This window comes from Sciurus vulgaris (genome assembly GCF_902686455.1).
Source record: "Sciurus vulgaris genome assembly, chromosome: 1".
Taxonomy (NCBI): domain Eukaryota; kingdom Metazoa; phylum Chordata; class Mammalia; order Rodentia; family Sciuridae; genus Sciurus; species Sciurus vulgaris.
The window spans coordinates 108,839,692-108,863,007 of NC_136461.1; the positions used below are offsets into that span (position 1 = coordinate 108,839,692).

Genomic DNA, 23,316 nt, shown 5'->3' on the forward strand with positions numbered 1-23,316 from the left:
TTCCTGAGTGCACTGCTTTTAATTTGATCAATTAATTATGCTTCAGAAAATATTTTAAATGATTAAAAGGGACACAAACTATGAAGTCATATACTTTGCAGTTCTACATTTTTAAAAATTTCTTTTCCTTTTCCTCTTTCCAACTTCATTCTGAGTGAGAAGGACTATGGATCTTGACATGGATAACTGCATGACCTGTATGGCAATAAGAAAAATAATAATGTCTAACATATTTTTGCCAGATTCTCTTCTAAAAGCTTTGAGTATAATAACATCTTTCATTCTCATGATAACTTTATGAGGTAGGGTCTACTTATCTTTGTTTTATAAATAACTAATGTGGAGCACATTGAGGTAAAGTATGTTACCTAAGTTCACACAGCTTATAGATGGTAAAGTTGATATTCTAAACCAATCAGTTATGTTTCAAAATGTCATGCTCAACCATTATGCACAGTGCTTCCCTGATTTTGACACCTAACATTCTCTGAACTCTTAGGATAACAATATGTCTGCAACATCTGTCACTTCACTGATCACTACAGTTTATTCAGCTGACTTTGCTAGTTGACAGATGTCTGCTTGGTCCCTTTCAGTCCCTTGTCCATCTCTCTAACCCTGAATTGTTTAAAAAATGTTTTTTTCTAGAATCATTCTTTTTTTTGGGGGGGGGGGGTGGGAGGGGGAGGTACTGGGGATTTAACCCAGGGCACTTAACCATTGAGTTACATACCCAGCTCTTTTTAAATTTTTTTTATTTTGATAAAGTGTCTTTCTAAGTTACATTGGGCCTTGCTAAATTGCTGAGGTTGGCTTGGAACTTGCACTCTTCCTGCCTCAGCCTCCCAAGTTGCTGGGATTAAAGGTATGTTCCACAGCATCCTGCTTCTTGAAACATTTTGAGATGAAGGATACAGTGTTCGTGGTAAAGACAACCAAAAATTCTTGGCTACTTCTCCCACTGAGAGGTAGAAGCCAATTCTTCTACTTTTAACTTGTGTTGGCCTTAGACTTACTTAACTAACAGAGATGTCTGACTGCCAAGGCTGTCAATAAGAAGTTTTACAGCTTCCATGTGAGACTCTTGGGATACTGGCTTTTGAAGCCCTGAGGTCCTACATAAGAAGTCAAACTACCATGCTAGAGAAACAAGATAAGAGACCCTGAGACTCACAGAGAGGAGGAAGGTTAACTGAGCCCCCACATCCAGCAGTTCTCATTGAGGTGCCAGGCTTCTGGGTGAAGCAGTCCTCCATCAGATGGACACACCTGAACAAGTCAGGCTGGGGTTGTAGCTCAATGGTAGAGCACTTGCTTGGCATGTGTGAAGCACTGGGTTCCATTCCAATCACCACATATAAATAAATAAAATAAAGGTCCATCAACAACTAAAAACAAAAAATTTTAAAGGAATAAGCCTGGCTATGGCCATGATGGGAGTAGATCTGCCCTGCTGAACTATGCTAGAATTATTGGCCACCCCAAATCTCAATATAAATAAAATGTTTGTTGTACTAAGCCATAAGTTTTGGAATAGTTTACTAAATAGTGTTGCATAACTGTAACCAAATTTGTTTTCTGGAAGCAGGATGCTGCTGTAACAAAAATCTAAAAAAAAATGGCAATGACTTTGGTCCATGGACGCAGCAGAAGCCAGACAGGCCTCAAGGAAAGTGTTAGCAAAAGGTGGAAGAACGTTGCAGAGACCAATGGAAAAGTGAAGAACAGTGAAGAAAATACTACAGGGGGTTGGGAAAAGATGACCTGCATTATGTAGTGGCAGAAAGTTTATCAAAATCATTGCCTTTGGTGAAGTAGAAAAGAGAAAGTGCACCTAATGAATGGGTGGATCTGGCTCAGAAGATTTTCAGACTGAATTTCATAAGTGCTAATGGATTTCTGTAAACCATATTATGATAAAGTATGAACTATGGGCTATGTTCAACAAATGGTGCTGGCAAAACTGGAAATCCATATGCAGTAAAATGAAACCAAACCTCTATCTCTCACCCTGCACGAAACTCAACTCAAAATGGATAAGGACTTAGGAATTAAACCAGAGACCCTGCACCAAATAGAAAACAATGTAGGCCCAAATCTTCATCATGTTGGCTTAGGATCAGACTTCCTCAACAAGACTTCCAAAGCACAAGAAATCAAAGCAAAAGTCCATAAATGGGATGGACTCAAACTAAAAAGCTTTTTTCTCAACAAAGGATACAATCAAGAACATGAAGAGAGAGCCTACAGAGTGGGAGAAAATCTTTTCCACACGCACTTCAGATAGAGCACTTATCTCCAAAATTTATAAAGAACTTACAAAACTTTACACCAAAAATACAAAGAACCCAATCAATAAATGGGCCGAGGAACTGGACAGACACTTTACAGAAGACGACATGCAGGCGATTAATAAATATATGAAAGAGTGTTCAACATCTCTAGTAATTAGAGAAATACAAATTAAAACAACTCTAAGATTTCATCTTACTCCAATTAGAATGGCTATCATCAAGAACACAAACAATAATAGATGTTGGTGTGGATGTGGGGAAAAAGGCACACTTTTACATTGCTGGTGGAGTTGCAAATTGGTGCAGCCACTCTGGAAAGCAATGTGGAGAATCCTCAGAAAACTTGGAATGAACCCACCTTTTGGCCCAGTTATCCCACTCCTTGGTTTATACCCAAAGGACTTAATATCAGCATACTACAGTAACGCAGCCGCATCAATGTTTATAGCAGCTCAATTTACAATAGCTAGATTGTGGAACCAACCTAGATGCCCTTCAACAGATGTACGGATAAAGACACTGTGGTATATATACACAATGGAATATTATTCAGCCATAAAGAAGAAAAATATTATGGCATTTGCAAATAAATGGATGGAATTGGAGAATATCATGCTAAATGAAATAAGCCAAGCCCAGAAAACCAAAGGCCGAATGTTTTCCCTGATAAGTGGAGAATGATATATAATGGGGGTGGGGAGGTGGGGAGTGAGAGAAGAAACTTTGGATTCTGTAGAAGGAAATGAGAGGGAGCAGAGGTATGAAAAATGATGGAATGAGACAGACATCTTTACTCTATGTACTTGTATGATTACACAAATAGTATGAGTCTACATGGTGTACAACCATGGAAACAAAATGAGGTACCCCATGTGTGTACAATAAATTAAAATGTAGTCTGTAAAAAATTAAAAAATAAATACATTTTAAAAAAAGAAAAGAAAAACATGGTCTAAAAAATAAAAATTGAAAAAAAAAAAATAGGAGTCGGTTTTTAAGCAGAATTCAGAGAAGTATAAGCCAAGACTTACTAGGTTGAAAAACTGCTTCTCATCCCCATCTCTCCAGACAGCAGTAGCTTCAAAATAAGAATTGACTGCAGGGCAAAAATCAAATCCAAGATGTGATCTTTAGACCCATGGATAAGATCTTAAAAAGACTTATTGTGATGTCTCAAACATCCTTTCAGTCAAACAAAATGGCCTCTAAGAATCTTAAGGGTGTGCCTCTTCCCTGGACAAAAACATTTCTAATAATCTAAAGGATCCATTATCCCACATCAGACTCACAAGCAGTCTAATCAAGTAAAAAAGAGCATTTTCAGAATGACATGTGATATGAATTTTATCTAGAGGAGTTGCTTATAAATTAGTACAAGTGAATTGTACCAGCATGGACTGGAAGGACCTAAGACAGTGTAATCCCTAAATAATACAGTATAACAACTATTTATATAGCATTTATATTGTATTGGTGCTATAGTTTGGATCTTAATTATCTCACAAACGCCCTTTTGTTGCAGGCTTTGTCCTCAGCCCATGACAATACTGGTCACTGTAAAATTTGTTGACGATCAAGTCCCTTACATAAAAGCACACAGAACAGAACATGGAGAGAGCACAAAATTAAATTTGGCTAGAGAAGGTTTCATAGAGAAGGCAGCATTCGGGTAACATACTAAAATTGTAAAATTCAGTACTTTCATTAAAAGTGTATTAGCTTGTCTTAATCATCCCACAATGTATACATATATCAAAATATCACATTGTAGCTCATAAATTGATGCCATAATTGTCAATTACCAATTTAAAAATCAATTTAAAAAAAAGTATTGTCAAAAAAATGTTTTAATTTTCACTGGTAGAAAAAAATGTTCACAGCCTTCCCTGGGTGATTGCCTTGGGTACCATTCATCTGAAAGGACAGTCAGTGTCACTGGCAGACAATACAACACAAGTCGCTAAGATGACTGACTCTATGGTCAATTTTCAGTCCTGTGATGTCGGTCAAGTTACTAAAACTCTGTGCTTTAGATTTCTTATTTGTAAAATAAGCTTAATGATAATGACCACCCCATAGGGTCACTATGAGAACAAAATGAGATAATATACTGAAAGAGTTTAATTCAGTGCCCATCACATTTTAAACATTCTATAAATAATATTCTATAATCCTGCATACCAGGCAGGATTCCAACCCTGTATAGTAGTTGTGAATTTTAATTTCAGTTCTGCTCCAAATTGCTCTCCAGGGCTAGGCCAATGACCCAGATTTTCCATTTTTCAGCTTCCTGATTTATCATGAGACCAAAGCTCTGACAAGGAAGTTGAATAAGTGGGTTTCCTCACTTGCTGGCTAGAGTTCTAGAGACCAAAAAAGTGGACATTTCCTCCCTTTATCTCCCAACTTTCTTCTACTGTCTTCAGGATGTGTGTGTGTATTCAGACTCATCTCTTTCATTGGTTAACCCTTGTCAGCTGTAACAAAAACCTCAAGGAAGAAATTATGACCAAGCCTTCAGACAGCTGGTGGCAATTTACTCACACAATCCCCCTCATCCTTTCAACACCCACTATTTATGAGTATCTGGTGTTGGGGGAGGGGAAATCATGCAAGAAATGTGGTATGTAAATTTCTCAGAAGGGGGCTGAATAGTGAGGAAAGACCTGTGTAAATTATCTGAATAATTCTCCTTGCTTTGAACACAGATATCCGGTCTTAAAATTTGAAAAGACTGATGTTAGTTTCAATAAATATATTTATGGATCCAGAAACAATATTGAAATAAATTTGTTTGTAAGTAGCTTCCAAACATTCTTGACAACTGCATCATCACTAAAACCTGAGTCATTTTCTGGGCTGGAACGAGCAGTTTCAGCCAGGTCCAAAGAGGGTATATCCATCAATCAATTCAGACTGACTTAAAAATCCATCTGCATGATAACTAAATGGAATGCATGATCCTAGCTTAAATCTCAGATCAGATTTTCAATTAGAAAAAAACATTGCTGAGGACAAGATAGACATCAGAGTCATGGTCCTTGCCTTTCCTTCTTTTTTTTTTTTTTTTTATTGTAAACAAATGGGATACATGTTGTTTCTCTGTTTGTACATGGAGTAAAGGTGTACCATTTGTGTAATCATAAATTTACATAGGGTAATGTTGTTTGATTCATTCTGTTATTTTTTCTCTTCCCCCATCCCTCCCACCCCTCTTTTCCCTCTATACAGTCCTTCTTTCCTCCATTCTTGCCCCTCTTGCCTTTCCTTCTTGCATCATGACATCTACTAGCTTTTCCCTAAAGATAGATGGATGAATAAACAGATGAATACATATATATGAAATGTATCTTATTTTTAATACTTTCCATTGTGAATTTTTAAAAAGTGTTAAACAGAAAAGTTGCAAAAATAGTACAATGAAGTCTTACAAATCCTTCGCTTGATTTATCAATTGTTAATATTTTATTATATTTTTTCTCCCTGTCTCCATACACAAATACACACACACACACACACACATACACACAATTATTGCTACTGTTTTTATTCATTTATTTACTTACTGCAGTACTGGAGATTGAACCCAGGGGCACTGTACCACTAAGCTACAGCCCCAGTCCTTTCTACTTTTTATTTTGAGACAGGGCCTTGCTAAGTTGCCCAGGCTGAACTTGAATTTGTGATCCTCCTGCCTCAGCCTCTGGAGTCCTTGGGATTTACAGGTGTGTACCACCATGCCAGCTCTGCTATCATTTTGATGAGCCATTTGAAAGTAAGATGCATAGTCTTCATCCCTAACTAGTTCAGTGTGTATCTCTAAGAATAATTAAAATTATTAAATCATTGATTTTGACCACTCCTCCCAGATCAGCTTTTGTCCCTATTAAACTCAATACGTCATAATCTGCAGTGCATTGCTTCAGTATGAGGAGCTATCCACTCCCGCTATGGCTCACCTCTGCACAACCAAGAGAGCTCATCAATATACTCACTTCCAGGACAAAGACAAAGTAAACAACAAAGACAAATTCCCTCTTTCACTCTTACAACTACTGGAAGCCAATTTCTTGGCAGTTTAAACAGCTGTTTTGTCCTTTCTTCCAGCTGGCAAGTGTTCAAACAGTTTCAGAAAGATTTACACAATCAGGAGAAAATTTTAATGAGAAAAATGTCACATTGTGTATTCACTTTTGTTTTCATTTTCATTTTAGCATACAAGAAGCCAAAATACTGAGCTATTGAGTTCAGTATCAAACATCTGGCAATCCCTACAAAAGATGAGCAAAACTTAACAGGCTTTTATCCTTGCAAAGTTCAGGTGAGTATAGTAGATATAAGAGTTAATCTCATCATTGAACATTAACCACTATAATTCCTTTCAACGAAAATAATATTTTAATCAGATAAAATATTCCATTTTAGGTTATATCAGTAATATAATAAGAGGTACAGAAATACTCAAGCTGACTCTAAATCAGAGCCAGTGGCACATAGAAAAGAATTATTGCATCCCTTAATTGTTGGCTTTGATCAATTCCCAGGAGAAAAACAGAAGGAAAAATCAAGGTCAAAAGTTTCTTATGCTAATCAGGAACTGCTTCAACTTTTTGATTCAACTGTGAAGATGTTCAGGGCTGGAATTAGGATGAGAGGAGCCGTGCACACCTGAGATGCAAAATTTAAGGGATGCCCAAATCTCAGTAATTAAGAGAAATGACATTTTAATACAATAGTTTAGAAAAAAATGAATGCAAAACTATGTAAATACAATTTTTTTTCAGTACCAGGGATTGAACTCAGGAGCACTCTAAGCTACAATTCTATCCCTTTTTATTTTTTATTGTGAGACAGGGTCTTGCTAAGTTTCCCAAGCAGGCCTTGAACTTGAGATCCTCCTGCCTCAACCTCCTGAGTTGCAGGAATTACAGAAGCCTGCCACCATGCTGGCTTTTGAATGCAATTTTTAAATATAAAGGGATCTGACCCTGCATTTATATCATCCTGGGAGTGAGTGCCTTACTGTGTTCACCCTGGTCAGGGACCTAGTTTTTATCCCCAGGTGGTGTGTCAAGAGGCAAACCTCTGGTGCTCTCTAGTGCTGTATTCTGCTAACGTATATTGTGAACTGTCACACATCAGGTGGCACCTTTAAGACACCACAAGGTAAAAGCAACTATCTGAGCCAACACCAGCTCTTCCAACCTACTTCCCAAATAGTTTCAAGTCTTCTGTGGTGTCTAGAGCACTGGGAAATGGTAGAACAGGGCAAGAAGGGGAGATGGTAGGAGAGGGAGGAAATATGAGTTACCTCATGACTTGCCACTAATTTAACTAAATGCAACTTTTTTTTTTTTTTTTCTTTTTGCGGTACTGGGGATCAAACTCAGGGCCTTGTGTTTGCCAGGCAAGCACTCTACCAACTGAACTATCTCGCCAGCCCTAAAGCCTATCTTTTTAAGAAAATCTTAAGCCCCAACTTGGATAGAGGCACCTTCCGGCTCACCTCAAAAATCAAATCTGTCACTTCTACTCTTGTTAATAGTCTAAAGTCAGATCTGGAAATCAAAGTGACCATGCTTAATCCTCTATGCAGGCTGTAGTAAATTCAAGCGGCTTAGGAAACTTCAAACCAGAGCTTCTCTATTGCTAATAGTCACTCACCCACAACTACCTTGTGACAATGAAAACCATCTACAGGTGCCCCCTGCTGGTAGAATCTATTTTACAGATGTGATGTAGCCTCAGGGATTGTGTGTGTGTGTGTGTGTGTGTGTGTGTGTGTGTGTGTGTTGGGCCCCAAATGCTCCAGTCACAAACACTATTCCCTCTGTTCTTATACCTAACCTGCTTCATTGATTTATGCTACTTGCCCCGCCCTTGTAGGCATGAAGCATTTACATTTTCCTTCAGATAACTTGCCTAGTTTCTGGTGTTGGGACATCCTGGGCCTGCCTTTTGCCTTTCTGCCTACATCTCTCACAAGGCCAGCCATTCCTCTGATCTCCTGTTCCTTGTGCCATTTGTTACCTGATCTTCTGGATAGAACACCAGTGTTCTAGCTCTGAACTTCAGCCTGGAGAGATGAACAATGGGCCAGATTCTTAAGCATGTCCTGACCTCTGCTTCCAGTTTTATTTTATTGAAGCATGTATATAGCTCAAGGGATAGTTCAGATGACAGCAAGGTACTAGTTTTTTAGCTCAAATAATTTTTAAGGATTGCACCTCACCTCCTGTCCTCTTTGACTTCAAACTCTGCCTGTGACATGGAGGGAGGTAAGATACCCCAAAGTCTTTTAATATCTTCCAGGGATGTTTGAAGGAAGGATTGACAAGTAGAGCCTGAGGTTGTTATTGTTCTGAGGATACAGGCCAACATATAGAAAGGAGGCTTACATGGCTTGTCATAGTCTTCAGCCTCAGCTCTGATTACCCTCCCTACGCATTTCGTGCTTGATTATACTAGTCTCCAACCAGAAGAAGAAAGAGAGGAATTAATCCTACTGCTCTAATTTCCAGAAGCTCGCGTAATGGGTGCAGACTATGTGGCAGTCTCTAAAATGGATCCCAATGATCTTTGATAATCAAAGCCTTGTGCAAATCCCTCTCCCTGGAACCTGGGATGGATCTAATGATTCACTTTTGGGGAAAGAGTAAGACAAAAGTGATGGGATGTCCCCTTCAAGACTGGGATATTTTAATTGTGGCTTCCATCTTAAACATGCTTGCTCTCTTTCTCTTCAATCAATTATGCCAGGAGAGATAAGCTACCATATTGTAAACCTACCTATGATGTATATAGGAACTCATTCCAACAGCCTGCAAGGCAATAATGCCTGCCAACAACCATGGCAGTGAGTCTGGGAGTGGATCTCTCAGTCCCTGTCAAGTCTTGAGATGACTGCACTCCTGGACAACTGCTTAACTGTAACCTTACAAGAGAACAAGAGACCCTGAGCTAATGGCACCCTGCTAAGCTGCTCCCAGATTCCTGGATTTTAGAATCTTTTTTTTTTAAAATACAGTTTTTTTAGTAGTTGATGGACCTTTGTTTTCTTTATTTATATGTGGTGCTGAGAATTGAACCCTGTGCCTCACACATGCTAGGCAAGTGCTCTACCACTGAGCCACAACCCAGACCAAGTGTTATGGTTCAGATATGAAGTGTTCCCCAAAAGCTCCTGTGTTAGTGCAGGAATATTCAGTGGTGAAATGGTTGGATCATGAGACCTGTAACCTAATTAGTTCATCCTAGTTTGAATGAACTAAATGGGTATAACTGTAGGCAGGTGGGGCAAGGTTAGAAAAGGTGGGTAACTAGAGACATGCTCTGGAAGGGTTCATCTTCCCTGTGGCCCAGGCCCCCTTCCTCCCTGCTTCTAAGTCACCATGTCCTATGCAGTTCTCTCTGCCATGCTTTTCTGCTATGATGTGCCACCTCACCTTGAGCCCAGAGCAATGGACTCAAACAACCATGAACTGAAACTTGAAAGAGGTTTCTAAGCTATTCTTATCAGTATTTTGGTCACAGCAACACAAAGCTGACTAACATAGTGAAATATTAAATATGTGTAGTTTTCAACCACTACATTTTGGGCTGATCTGCTAGGTAGTGCTAGCAATAATAACTAATATACCATGAACTTTTCCCTCAATCCAAAGTCAGACTGTAGAGGTTGAAACTCAGTCCTCCCATTCACAAAAAAAGCTATTATAACAAAGAAGTCAGAGCAGTTATTTAAGGTTGCACAACAGAAAACTAGATTTATGGTGAAATTAAGGGAATGATAAGTAGCACCTTTAAAAGATCATCTTGTAGAATATACTCCTCATTCATTTCTCTCCAAAATGTGCTTTTACTTATTTTTTAAAATTGTTTTTAGTTGTAGATAAACACAATACCTCTGTTTTATTTATTTATGTGATGCTGAGGATCAAACCCAGTGCTTCACATGTGTTAGGCAAGTGCTCTACCACTGAGCCACAACCCCAGCCCCAGAATGTGCTTTTAATTACTACCAAGAAGTTATGTGCAATCCATGAATACCTTTCTTGTTAAAATTACAAAAAAGCTCTACGTTTTGGTTGCAATATTTACCTAAAGATTTCAAAGTAAAGATTTACATAGCCAAAAGATGTTACAGAGTGGACTATTATGGAGATTTAAAAAATGCTAAAATATGGTGTTGTTTTCTGTTTCTACACTTGGGTCACCTTCTCACATCAACATTTCTTGCATTGATTCCACTGTCTCTGAGATAGTGTTATAAGATTAGATGTAGGGGTAAGTTAGCGCACAATGGTGGACAAAATTCTGTGAATACATGTGCCTTTTATTCTGGGCAGTGAGCCCAGCTTGCTTTAAGTCTTTGTTATTTGAATAGTGTCCCAATTTCTCCTTAGGAATGTGCAGTTCACCCATTTTTATTAATCCGAATATGAAGCTCTCTGATGCTCTTTTGATAGATTCTTGGTCATGTTCAGGTACATTTCCTTTTGTTTTAAACAGGTCATTCATTTCTCTGTGTTCACCTTCAAGGATTTTACCATATAAATTAGAAAACAAGTCCTCACAAGGTCAGATTTTAATAATGCAGTTTATTATTTTAAAACATATGACTTTTTGACACTTATGCTCATTTGAAAACCATACATTTTTATCTAAGTTCTAGCAGAGGAGTTTGTTTTATAGTTTGTTTTGATTTGTTTATATTTCTGTTTTGATTTCAGGGAAAGCAAACATTCAGCATCATTGCAAGGAAAGATTTTTTTAAAAATATTTTTTAGTTATAGATGATAAATATCTTTATATTATTTATTTTTATGTGGTGTTGAGGATCTAACCCAGTGCCTCACACATGCTAGGCAAGCACTCTACCACTGAGCCACAACCCCAGTCCACAAGGAAACATTTTAAAAACATGCAAGATGGATAAAAACAATTACATGAAACAGAAGTTTAGCATCTGGAAATTAAGCATTACTTCCAACACTTTATTGGTGTCAAATAAACTTTTCCATAGAATTGGGGATAATGACAGTATCTTTCTCACAAAATTATCATTAGGACTTAATGAGGTTTTATAAAGTGCTTAAGATAAGGCCTGGCATGTAGCATATGCTCATTAAATTTTTTGTGATTTTTTTTGCAGTGCTGGAGATCAAACCCAGGGTCTCGTGTATGTTAGGCAAGCCCTGTACCACTGAGCTATATCCCTAATTCATCAATAAATATTAGTAAAAATACAAATTATAAATGTACCAATGGTGATAAATGATAATGCCGTTGCCATGAGATATCAGAAAGCACAGTATAAAATCATTATAGGATTCTGTTTGGAACTCCTGTGAGAGCCAGTATGAATCATCTGTATTTATGAGGCTTCTCTGGCAAATAAGACTCAGAGAACAGGTAATCTGAAGAAGTTAGAGTGTCCAAAGGGTAGCTGCACATCTGCTACCCACCTCCCACCATGTAAACACTATGACTGTTTAACAACCATATGCAACCTTCTGTGGAATTATTTTTTTTTATATTATTCAGGGTCCTCTCCTTTACAGTGACCTCCATCTCTTTGATCCACCATCTAAGCGCCCCTATAATGAGTGGAGATAAAACTTCAACTAGGGTTAAACAAAATAATCTGAACTAGATGTTTCAGGTACAGCTTAATATAAAGATTCTAACAATGGAGTTGTCTCTCTTCACACCTCAAATATTTTCTGTGTTGATTTTGTTTTCAAGATCTGCAAAATATCAAGTTATGTGCCAAGAGGCCCAGGCCTACCTTCTTTCCAGGTTCACATCCATTAGAAGCAAAGATCTCGTCCAGGAGGCTCCTGTTTGAACTAACTTAAGTCAAGTGCCCATCCCTGAACTAATTACTATGGCTAAAGGGGAAAGTTGCTCTTTTGAAAAAATCCTGTGGAACTTCTTTTTACTTCATTTCCCCTATTCAATCCACCAGCAAATCCTGTTGACTCTACCTCCAAAATATTGCTACCACTACAATGCCTGTCATCATTATTTCATATCCCTGCTACTTTCTTGCAGCAACATTCAAAGCAACTCCCTGGTTTCCACTCTTGGCCTCTAAAGTCTGTTATCCAACAGGAGAGTGACATTTTAAAACATTTTTCATATCATATGCTCCTGTTTCGAGTTTTTCACTTGCTTGCCAGTGTCCTTAGAATAAAATCAGAATCTTACCATGTCCTGAGAGATCTCACATGACCTAGTTCCTGTCCACCTCCTCCCTCTCATCTCCTACCACTCTCCTTTATACTAGTCTTCTGTCTGTTCCTCAATCATATCAAGTTAATTCCTACTTACAAGTCTTGGGAATCTGTCATCACTTGTGTCAGCCCCTCTCTAATGAAACAATTCTACATTGCTTTCTTTATAAAATTTATTAATATCAGAAGTCACTTTATTTGTATGTTTCTTTACTTGTTTCCTGTCAATATCTTCACCAGTTTTACTACAACTTAGTTAAACTCAAGTTTGTGAGTAGAGAGCCTTTAGTGATAACCTAACTCCTCATTCTTCTCTAGCACCTAGAATTGTGCCTGACACACCATACATACTTTTTGGAAAGATGAACTAACTCAGGCTATATTAAAAAAAATTTTTATAGAAGATTTACTGGAAAGGGAGATCTACAGAACAAAAAAAAAAAGCAGTGAGGACTCAAAAGAACAGTCTCACATAGTAACAAAAACAGTATGGTACTGGCTTAAAAAGAGATGTGTAGACCATTGAAACAGAATAAAAGACCCAGACAAACTCATACAGCTATAGCCATCTGATTCTTAACAAAAGTGCCAAAAACATACATTGGAGAAAAGACAGCCTCTTTAACTAATGATGCTGGGAAAACTAGCTATCCATATATAAAAGATTGAAACTAGATCCTATCTCACCCAACACAAAAATCAACTCAAAACGGATCAAATACCTAGGAATAAGTCACAAAACGTTGCAATTGCTAGACGAGAACATAGAGGAAACACTCCCAACATGTAGACACAGACAGCAACTCCCTTAGCAGGACTCCTGTAGCTCAGGAAATAATCAATAAATGGGGTGGCATCAAAATAAACAGCTTCTGCACAGCAAAGGAAACAACAGTATGAAGAAAGAACCTATAGAATGGGAGAAAAATCTTTGTCAGCTACTCATATAGAAATCAACAGGGCTGGGGCTGTGACTCAGAAGTAGAAAGCTTACCTAGCTTGTGCAAGGACCCGGGTTCAATCCCCACTGCAGGCACACACACACTCAAATTGATTTAACCTAGGTCACACAGAATTGCAAAGACAAATCTGTTCAAAATAGTACAGCAAATTCAAAAGACTCTTTTTCAAATGTCTTCTCTGTCCCATGTTTCAGAAGAATTTAGAGGCTGAAAAACAATTATAAAAGATATTTTCTTATGGATGTGCCAAATTGAATTAATCCCTTCATTTCCCTTACACCTGATTATTCTACTATATTATGCATCTTAGTTATTGATATTACTAATCATGCAATGGCTGACCTAGAAACTTGAAAGTAATACAGCCAACCCTTAATATCCACAGGAGTTTGGTTTCAGGACCCCCTGCAGATACCAGAATTCACAAATGCTCAAGCTCCTTACATAAAGTGATATATTTGCATATAATCTACACATAGCCTCCTATATACTTTAAGTTATCTCTAGGTTACTTGTAATACCTAATTCAATACAAATGCTATGTAAATTATTATAATAATTATTATTTTATTTGTATTGTTTTTATTACTGTGTATTTTATATTTTTATTTTATTTCTTTACTATTTTCAACCCACAACTGACAGAACTGGAAGATACAAAAGGTCAATTATACCTGTTTCCATGCTTTCCCTTATTTCCCACACTCAGTTTATCAGCAAGTCCCCCTGATTTTAAATCAGAAATTCACCAATCTATCCCTCCTTCCCCATTCCCCACCACAACTAACTGAGCTCAGACGCTCATCACCTCTGGCCCTGAACCACTTGCAATCATTTCTCAATGACCTTATCCCTTCATTCGACACCTTTAAACTCATCTCCCACACAGGTACCACCTCATGATTCACAAAGATCTAAGTACATCAGACCCTGCTTTAAAGCCTTCTATAGTCCCACAGTGCCTCGAAAAATAAATAAACAAACAAACAAATAAAGCAACCAACCATCCACCTCTATGTCTTGGCTGCAGTGAAGGAATAGCAGTTTCTCAAAACTGTTTAGAAATGCAACCCTTTCTTTTATACAGAGGTTTTGTTATTTGTTGCATAAGAGAAACTTCAAGTGCTTTTAATGAATGCTGATACTAAGACCTCAATCTCAAAGAATCTGATTGAATTGTCTAGAGTGAAGTCTGTACGTCAATTTTTTTTCACAAACCTCTCCTAGATGATTCCAATATGTGGAAAGAGTTGAAAACTACTAAATTTACAACATGGTTAGAAATACACTTCTGTATCTGAATAGTAAGCAATAACAACGTTGATATTTATTCCCCTGACAGAAATGACTAAAAATTGGACAAAATACATAAAACTATCATTTTCAGATACTGGACATCAGGCTTCATAGGACAGTAATCCCACAGAAAAGAGAAACAAAGTAGATCACACAAGTGCCCTATCTTACTACTTAGAAGAGAGTTACAGTTGCAGGAGACAGAATCCAGACAGAGGGTGTGGTCTAAGTTGCAGTGCTCATGATAGGATTTGAGAAGGCTCAGGTAGCTGGGGTTCATAGGGCAAAATGATAGAAAGAAGAGAAAATTCCAGAGATCTGCAAAGGGGTTCCCCTGAGTATTTAGCTGAGTACTGGTCAGCACATTTATATGAGGAAACCACTCAGTTTGGATTAAGACTCGTATGAGTAATCAAGTTATCCTCTTGGCTCACACAAGGCTAGAAATAGTTTTCTCTCCATCCACTAAAGTCAGGAAAGTCTTATAAGTCCTGGGATATTGGGTAGAGTACTCAGAGGAATTTCACCCAGATAGTGGGAAAAATTATCTCTATATGAAATGCTGCTTTGCATCCACCTAACAAAGCTTAAAAACAAGACCCAAAAGTTAGTTTCCAACTAACTTAACCAGAATAAAGTTCAAGAATATTTATAGGAATGTGACATTATCTACGACCTAATGATAAAATGTCCAAAATGTGGCATCTAAACAAATATTAACAGGCATGCCAAGAAGCAGGAAAACTATTCTAAATGAAGTGAGCAATCAGTCACTAGATGCATAAACTGGCACAAATGTAGAATTGAAAGTTATTATAGCATCCCATATTTTCAAGACGGGGTAATCAATCAAGATAAATAAAAACACATAGAAGTTAAAAACTTCTAGAGATGAAAAAAGATACCTGAGGTGAAAAATTCACCGAATGGGATTAAGAGCACATTAGATGCTTAAAAAAAAAGGTTAGTGAACTTGAATACATAATTAAAATGATCCAAAATAAAACAAGGAGGGAAAAAAAAAGATCAGTGGTCTGTGGGTAAAATTCAAGTGATGTAGTATATGTGTCACTGAAGTCCCCAAAGGAAAGGAGTTAGAAGGGGCAACAAAATTTTCTGAAGAAATAATGACTGAATATTGTCCAACTATAATGAAAACCATAAACACAGAGATCCAATAAGCTGAACAAACCCAAAGCACAAGAAACATGAAAATAGGGGCACAAAGACACCTTGCAATTAAGTTAATTAAGATCAGTAATAAAATCTTAAAAGCATTCAGGAGAGAAAAAAAGACCTATTTCATACAGAGGAACAAAGATAAAAATGAGAAAGGAATTCTCATTTCAAAAATAGCAGGCTATAAGACAGCAAAGCAGTATCTTTAAAGTAATGAAAGAAACAAAGGGTGAGGGTGGGTCAACTAGAACCAGCGAAAGTAGGATTCATGAATGTGCAACCTTGTGCGGTCACGCTGGGTCCTGTGCTTAGAAGGATGATGCTTAGTTTAATGTTCTTCTGTTGATGGTTTAAAATTCTTAATAAAATTTGCACAAGAGGATCCCACATTTTCATTTTGCACTGGATCCCACGATGCAAATATAAAGCATCGTGTAGTCAGTCCTAATAACTAACAAAAATATCTTTCAAATATGAAGGTGAAATAAAGGCTTTATCAGACTTTCTCAAACAAAAGTTGCAAGAATTCCCCCACCAGCATATCTGCAGAATGAGTAAGAAATACCAAAGGAATTCTTTCAGATAGACGATACAAGATGGAAATCTAGATGTAAACAAACTAAGGAAAACAATGGAAAAGTTAAATATGGGAATAACTATGAAACTTTAAAAATATTTCTCATTGCACTAACCTGTAGGGAAAGGCAAATAAAAAATGTTGGTGAGGACAGAAAGAAATTGGATTTGCACTGTTAGTGGGAATGTATAGCCCCTGTGGAAAATAAGATGACAATTCCTCAGGAAAATTAAACATATGCTTCTAGTCCCAGCCACTCTGGAGCCTGAGCAGGGAAAATCACTTGATCCCACGAGTTTGAGACAAGCCAGGGAAACATAGCAAGATCTGTCTCAAAAGGGGGGAAAGAATTCAAAAACATTGAACACAATTACCATATGATCCAGAAATTTCAATTCTGGGCATACATCCATACAAAAGAATTTAAAAAGTCAGATATTTGTATACCTATGTTCACAACAGCATTGTTCACAAAAGCCAAAAGGTGGAAACAGTACAAATGTCCATCAACAATGAATGGATAAACAAAATACAGTATATACATATTATTCAGCCTTAAAAAAAGAATATAATTTTGACCCATCTACAACATGGATCAACTTGAAAAACATTATGCTAAGTGAAGTAAGCCAGATAAGCCAGACACAAAAAGAACAGATATTGAATGATTCCATTTATATGAAGTACCCTGAAAAGTCAAATTCAGAGACAAAAATGGATTGGTGGTTGTCAGGGACTTGAGGGAAGGGAAAGTGGAAACCTTTTTTAAGAGATATAAAGTTTCAGTGTGTAAGATGAAAATATTCTAGCAATGGATGGTGGTGTTTGTTGTATAATAATGTGGATGCATTTAATGCTGTACACTTAAAAATAAACAGATAAAATTTGGGGGTAGGAGAATATTTATTTTCATTTATTCATTTATCCAGTGACAATATCATCAATAGACAATGGGATCATAACTATTTAAAATTCATTTTCCATTTTGAAAACTTCAGAATTTGCTTTAAAGTATTTCACTTCTTTAAATACTTAAAATAGAAAACAAATAAAAATTTTAATTCTTTTACTTTTCTTTAAGGTTATGTTGATATAACTAGGCTTTTTAGAATTTAGGGACCATTTATAGTAAACTGGAGATGTGATCACAGAATGATAAACGTAAAGATATCATAGCACCAATGAAAGTACCAGGTATCTTGTTCCATTTTGTTGCACAATTTAAAACACAGTCTGAGTCTAGCCTCTTTAAGAAAAAAAGGAAAATGGTAACTATTGAGAGATTTTGTACTGAGTTTGTTTTGGGGTTAAAAAAAATACTGGCTCAGAATTTTAGTTATCCTCATTGAAATCTCAATCAAATAGGAAAATCACATGTTAATTGTAGATAACACATAAAATAGTTTGAACTACTAAATGTTAGATGCACTGACTGGACTGTGTATGATCTGGTCTTAAATAAGGCAGACATCACTAAAACTAACTATACATTGAGTTTAATTAGTTAAAAAATTGCAATTTTCAAAACTACTCTTGTGGTAAATTTCTGAAGAAACTTAAATAAAAAGTATGATATTATAAATATTATATGAATCAGTTGTTAGAGAAGTAGAATGCTTATTTTCAAACTTTCAAAGTTCTGTTCTTTCAAAATAGGTCTCTGAAAGCATTTTTTTTTCTTGTGCAAAATCAACATTTGCCTTGAAATGCTTAAAATGTCAATTTTAATTTCAAAGTCCCTACAGTGAAATCTAAAGTTATTCCTTTCATCTGAATTAGTTTTTACATTCAACTCTAATTCAACCAGTTTCTGGAATAAATATCACAAAGTTTCAATGTCAAATAAAACCAGACTGTGATTTATCAAAATTCAGAATTCAATTTTTATAATAGTGAAAAACTTTGTCTCTTTTCATACACAAAACAACAACTCTCCTGAGATTAGAAAGCTAGTAGAGAGGATCAAATTTTTTAGGATGGTCCAACTTCTAAAGTGATGCACTAATTTACCATTGGTTTAATCATTCTGGGTAACAAGAAAGTTTCTCAGTTTGTTCTCTGGATTAAATAGACAAAAGCTCTGGTCCATAGATTTCTTTAGTGGGCCATTTCCAGAGGATCTAATAGTTTCATGAACTGAGGATTCATTTGGCAAAATTTTGCCTCTTAGACCTACTTCATTACAATGGTAAGCAGCTATACAAACTGGAGGTGTAGCATAGCTCCCTTAGTCCCCAGTAGACTTCTGGGGTGGCATCTGCTCATTAGACCACTTGAAAGAGGGTTACCTTCAAATTAAATCCTTATAAAAATTTTTTTTCACAGCATGAGTTCCCTCCAATAAGGCATTTTCCCAGGCCCAAAAATTTAGTTGTATCCCTCTGCTAAAATTTGCTTCCCACCCAACCCAGCTTCATTATCTTGTCATGCCAGAGAAAACTTAATTTCATGTGTGAAGTTCTCTGTGATCTACTGACTCTTTGCCATTAACTTCACGTGGTCCATATGGCCAACATGCAAGTGTTATAATATGGCCCTCCAACCCCAGCGCCCTACCACATCATGAATTTTACCTAAAGGTAATGAATTTGCTGCTTGATCTCCCAAAGTGCATGTACTGAAAACTTAATCCCCAGGCAAAAGTGTTGGGAGGTGGGGCCTAGTAAGAGGTGAGTAGGCCACAAAAACTCTGCAGTTATGAATGAATTAATGTATATTATCTTGAGAGTAGGTTAGTTAACACCAGAGTTGGTTTGTTATAAAAGCAAGTTTGGCCCCCTCTTGCTTGCTTTCTCTCTCAAGTGTCCTCTTGCCCATCCATCTTCTTCTATATAATGTTGCAGTAAGAAGGCCTTCATCAGTAGCCAGCCCCTTGACCTTAGACTGTTATGGAGCGCAACTTAAGAATAGACCGATCACCACTGAGAAGTCCAAATTTGAGAGTCTTTATTAAGCTGGCTGGCTGACTGTCTCACACAATGCCCCAAAAAATGGCTATTGGGAGAACAGCTCCAACCACAGGGTTGTAGGGGTTCTTATACCAAAAATCACATCAATCATAAGTGTCTGTTGCTATGATACAAACTAACATCATGAGATCATTGACAGAGGAGTAAGTGGGTCAAACTGACCCTTACCTAGGTACAAACTAAAGAATGGTTGCTAACATCCACACAATTACCGTTTATATGGTACATTGGTTAAGAGCAATAGAGATCAAAGGAGAGCAATTTGTACTACATAGGAGTTGCCATTGTATATTATTAAACATGTCACGCTAAGTAACTGATGATGAGTACAGAGGCAGGGTGTTCCCATGGGAGAAACTTATTTTTTTTATAACATGGAGTCTCAGAGCAAAATGGAGGCTGTTTAGTCATTTCCCTTAGAGTCTGGCCTATAACATTCTCATGGAGTCAGATCTGTCAGCCCATCACAAGAAAAACTTCACTGGAATAACAAAAAGGTCTAGTCTCCTAACATTAAAAAATCCTCATTATAAATTAATAATTTGCTATTCTGTGTTTATATAGTAGTCCTGTGGGATTATTGGTTTAAGAAACAGACTTAAGTTGAACACCAAATTTTGACATGTTTTTCAAGAGAATGATACATTTTGTGGCCTGTTGGGACACAATCAGTCAGCTTTCCCTAGAGAGATACTTTTAAATTTATTTTATTTCCTCAATTCATTTTTCTGTTATAGAACATACTTCATACATGAGTGGAGTTTAGAAATGTCCATTCTGAGTTACCTGAGGATAGTTTTGTATCAAGTATTGTATCAGCCCCTACCATTGTTGCTCAGTGAATAACACAAGTAAATTTAATCTGGTAGTATGCAAAGCTGCTTTCCTACATTTTTTTAGGTGATTTGCGAATTAGAACATTATACCAAAAACATCCTATGCACAAGCTTCTAATATTCATTAAACTTCTAATATTATAGCTAATATAATTATGTTTTTAAAGTATTCAACTTGTTCCTGGAGAATTGATTTTTAAATAAAGCCAGAGTAGCACCACCTCTGTGTAGTTTCTGAAACTGTTTAATTTTGGAATTCTTGAAAATTTAAAAACATTTCAAGACTTATCATTACATCGACTAAGATGAATGTAGAGGTAGTTTATCAGATGAATAACTATTTAAGAAACAATGAATATTTGCTTCCGATTTTCAGAATTAAACCTGGGGATGTAGCTCCAGGGTAGAGTGCTTGCCTAGCATATCTGGCCCAGGGTCTGATTCTCAGCAGCACAAAAACAAACAAACAAACAAAACCACAATTTAGAAAATCAAACTCTAACTACACAAATTTTTGATTCCAAGGACAATGAGAAAAATTATACCTTTATGATAAGATGATCTATTTTATAATTTTGCAGTATTAACATTTCTTTTCAGATAAAAAATTAACAGAGTATGTAAAGTGGTCAAGTAGCCTTGACATTATAAATGCATATATATACATATACATATATATACATATACATATATTAAATTTTTTGTTCCAAGCTTTTAAAAAATTTCCAAAGTAGTCTGTGAAAAAATATTCAACATCTCACAGACATGTTTTTAAAAGTAATTATATTTGGGTTAAATTTTCATGTAATAAAAAATAAAATAATGAATATTTCTTGCTTTCTTACTTAAGAGTAGTAATTTATTATGAATTCCTTAATAGAAATATGATTCCTTTAAGCACTGTTAACTGAATATGTTTGACTCCATTTTCTTGTATAGACAGTGAGTAGTGGGATGAATAAGATAATTAAGGTTTTTTTTTTCTTTTTTAATAAACTAAGGGTTCTAGTTCACAATCACAGCAGAGTCCTGACCAATACTAATCCAATGAATATTTAGTTTTAACAATTTTATGCATAGGAAATTGAGGCCTAAAGAAATGAACTAATTTTTTAAAGATCCCATTTAGTTAATGGCAGTTTACAGACTGAAAACATAATTGTTTTGTGGCTTGACTTACAGTACAGGCTTCCCATGAAAGAAAAAGCTAAAAATTCTATGACAAGAACGTGCTTATTCCAAAAAAAAGCCAGCAACACAATCTGTCTCTTCTCCAGGAAATTTTACGCATGACAGATTTTCATCTTGCTGCTGCTACATTAAGAAAATTGGGCTTAATCTGTCCAGTCTTCCAGGCCAGAAGAGAGGAAAGGACTGGGTTTAGGTGAAGCTTGCCCTGCACCTCGGGCCAACAGGAAGGGCTCCAGCTCTGCAGGAGAAGAGGTAGCTAGGGTAGCTAGCCTGGAAGAAAGAACCATCACCAATACCACTCTGTTGTCTGCATCTAAGATGAATAACCAAAAAAAGAGGTGTAAAAAAAGAAAAGGCAATGCGAGCCCTCCCCCGCGCACATTTCCTGATCCTTTATTTTCTGTGATTATCCCTAATGTTTCCATCCTGGCATGCATTGAGTCGTGTGTTCACCTCCGCTTTGCCTCAGCCCAACAAGCGTAGCGTTCAACCTCACCTCTACCAACAGAGCAGAGCAGATCAAGCCGAAGACCTTAGGATGCAAGCAGGGTTTCTCAAGCTTTCTCGGACACACACCAGCGCCATACCTTTATTTCTAGGTAACTCACCACTGTCCTCCTATCACCGCTGGCCCTATTACCTCCGCTGCCCTCCAGCCTCATTGAAGAGATTGTCCATCCGGGCCAACCTCTCCCAGGAGTCCGAGCCTCCAAACCCCGGACTCCAGCCCTCCTGCTGTTCTCCAGCCCAGCTCACCGCACGCCAGGGCGCGGTCCTCAGCTTCCCCGGCTCCAGCCGCCGGAGCTGCCCATGCCCTCACCTCATCCAGGGTGCGCCCACCGAGGCTGCCTCTTCCTCTTCTGCCGCCACCGCCCAGCTCCCGACCGGCTCCGGGCGTCGTTTTTCCCGGCTGGGGTGCTGCCTCGGGGACTGTGGGACTCGCGCGGCGGCCCCAAACCAGTACGGCGTGTGGTGAGTCCGGCGGGACGCCCGGCGGCAGCAGCCACAGTCGCATTGGCGACAGCAGGACCCGTTGTCTGTCTTCTTCATGGATTTCCCGGCCCTGGTCACCCCAGTGCTAGTTACCAGTCCTTGCTTGGCTTTCCTAGTCTTCCGGGACTGCCCAGGTGCATCCTCTGGGCACGCGTAAGCATTCACTTCAGTTGTCACTGTGCTGGAGGAGATGTGGTCAGACCCAGCCTCCCCTGAGGTCTGCCTCTGCCTACTGCTCCGCCCAGATGGCTTTGGTCCTCCTTCTACCAACACCCCCTCTTCCCTTCATCCTCTATCATCTCCCCTTTCTTTCTCATCCCCCTACCTCAATCTGGAGCTCTTTTCATTTCCAGACACCACTCCTCAGTTTCTGAGCACTCCAGTGTCACCTTGCTCAGTTTCTAACCTCGAATATGTTTCTCCCATTCTCATTCCCTTTCTCAATATCCCCGCCCCTTTTTTTTGTCGTCACCTAAGTCAGTTTCCCTCTGGTACTTTATCCATTTTACCTGTTACTAGCTCCTCAGAATCACTGCTCCGGTCGTTGGCTACCCTCTTTGCTTCCTCTTTTCTCCTTGCCCTCTCTCTCCTAGAATCTGCTTTTCCTTTCAACTTTCCTTTTAGTTATTGCAAAAACTTGCTCCTGAACAACCTTAATTTTCCTTTCAGATTGCCATTTTTCATGAAGAATTCATAGTAAAATATATATTTGCATTATGATGTCCACCAATTCAAGTGTTTTCATCTTTAAACAATTCATAGGTTAAAGAATCCTCCACTA

At 37.6% G+C, this 23,316-nt stretch overlaps 1 protein-coding gene across 1 annotated transcript in view; it reads right to left on the bottom strand.

The window, feature by feature from the left end:
* The window catches only part of LOC306661300 (myomegalin-like), a 205,977-nt gene extending 183,370 nt beyond the window's left edge, over nt 1-22,607 (bottom strand). Inside the window, 1 exon segment of the mRNA XM_079140184.1 lies at nt 22,363-22,607. Coding sequence (XP_078996310.1) covers nt 22,363-22,592 — 230 coding nt within the window. The 5' untranslated portion in view covers nt 22,593-22,607.
* Between the last annotated feature and the right edge of the window lie 709 nt (nt 22,608-23,316).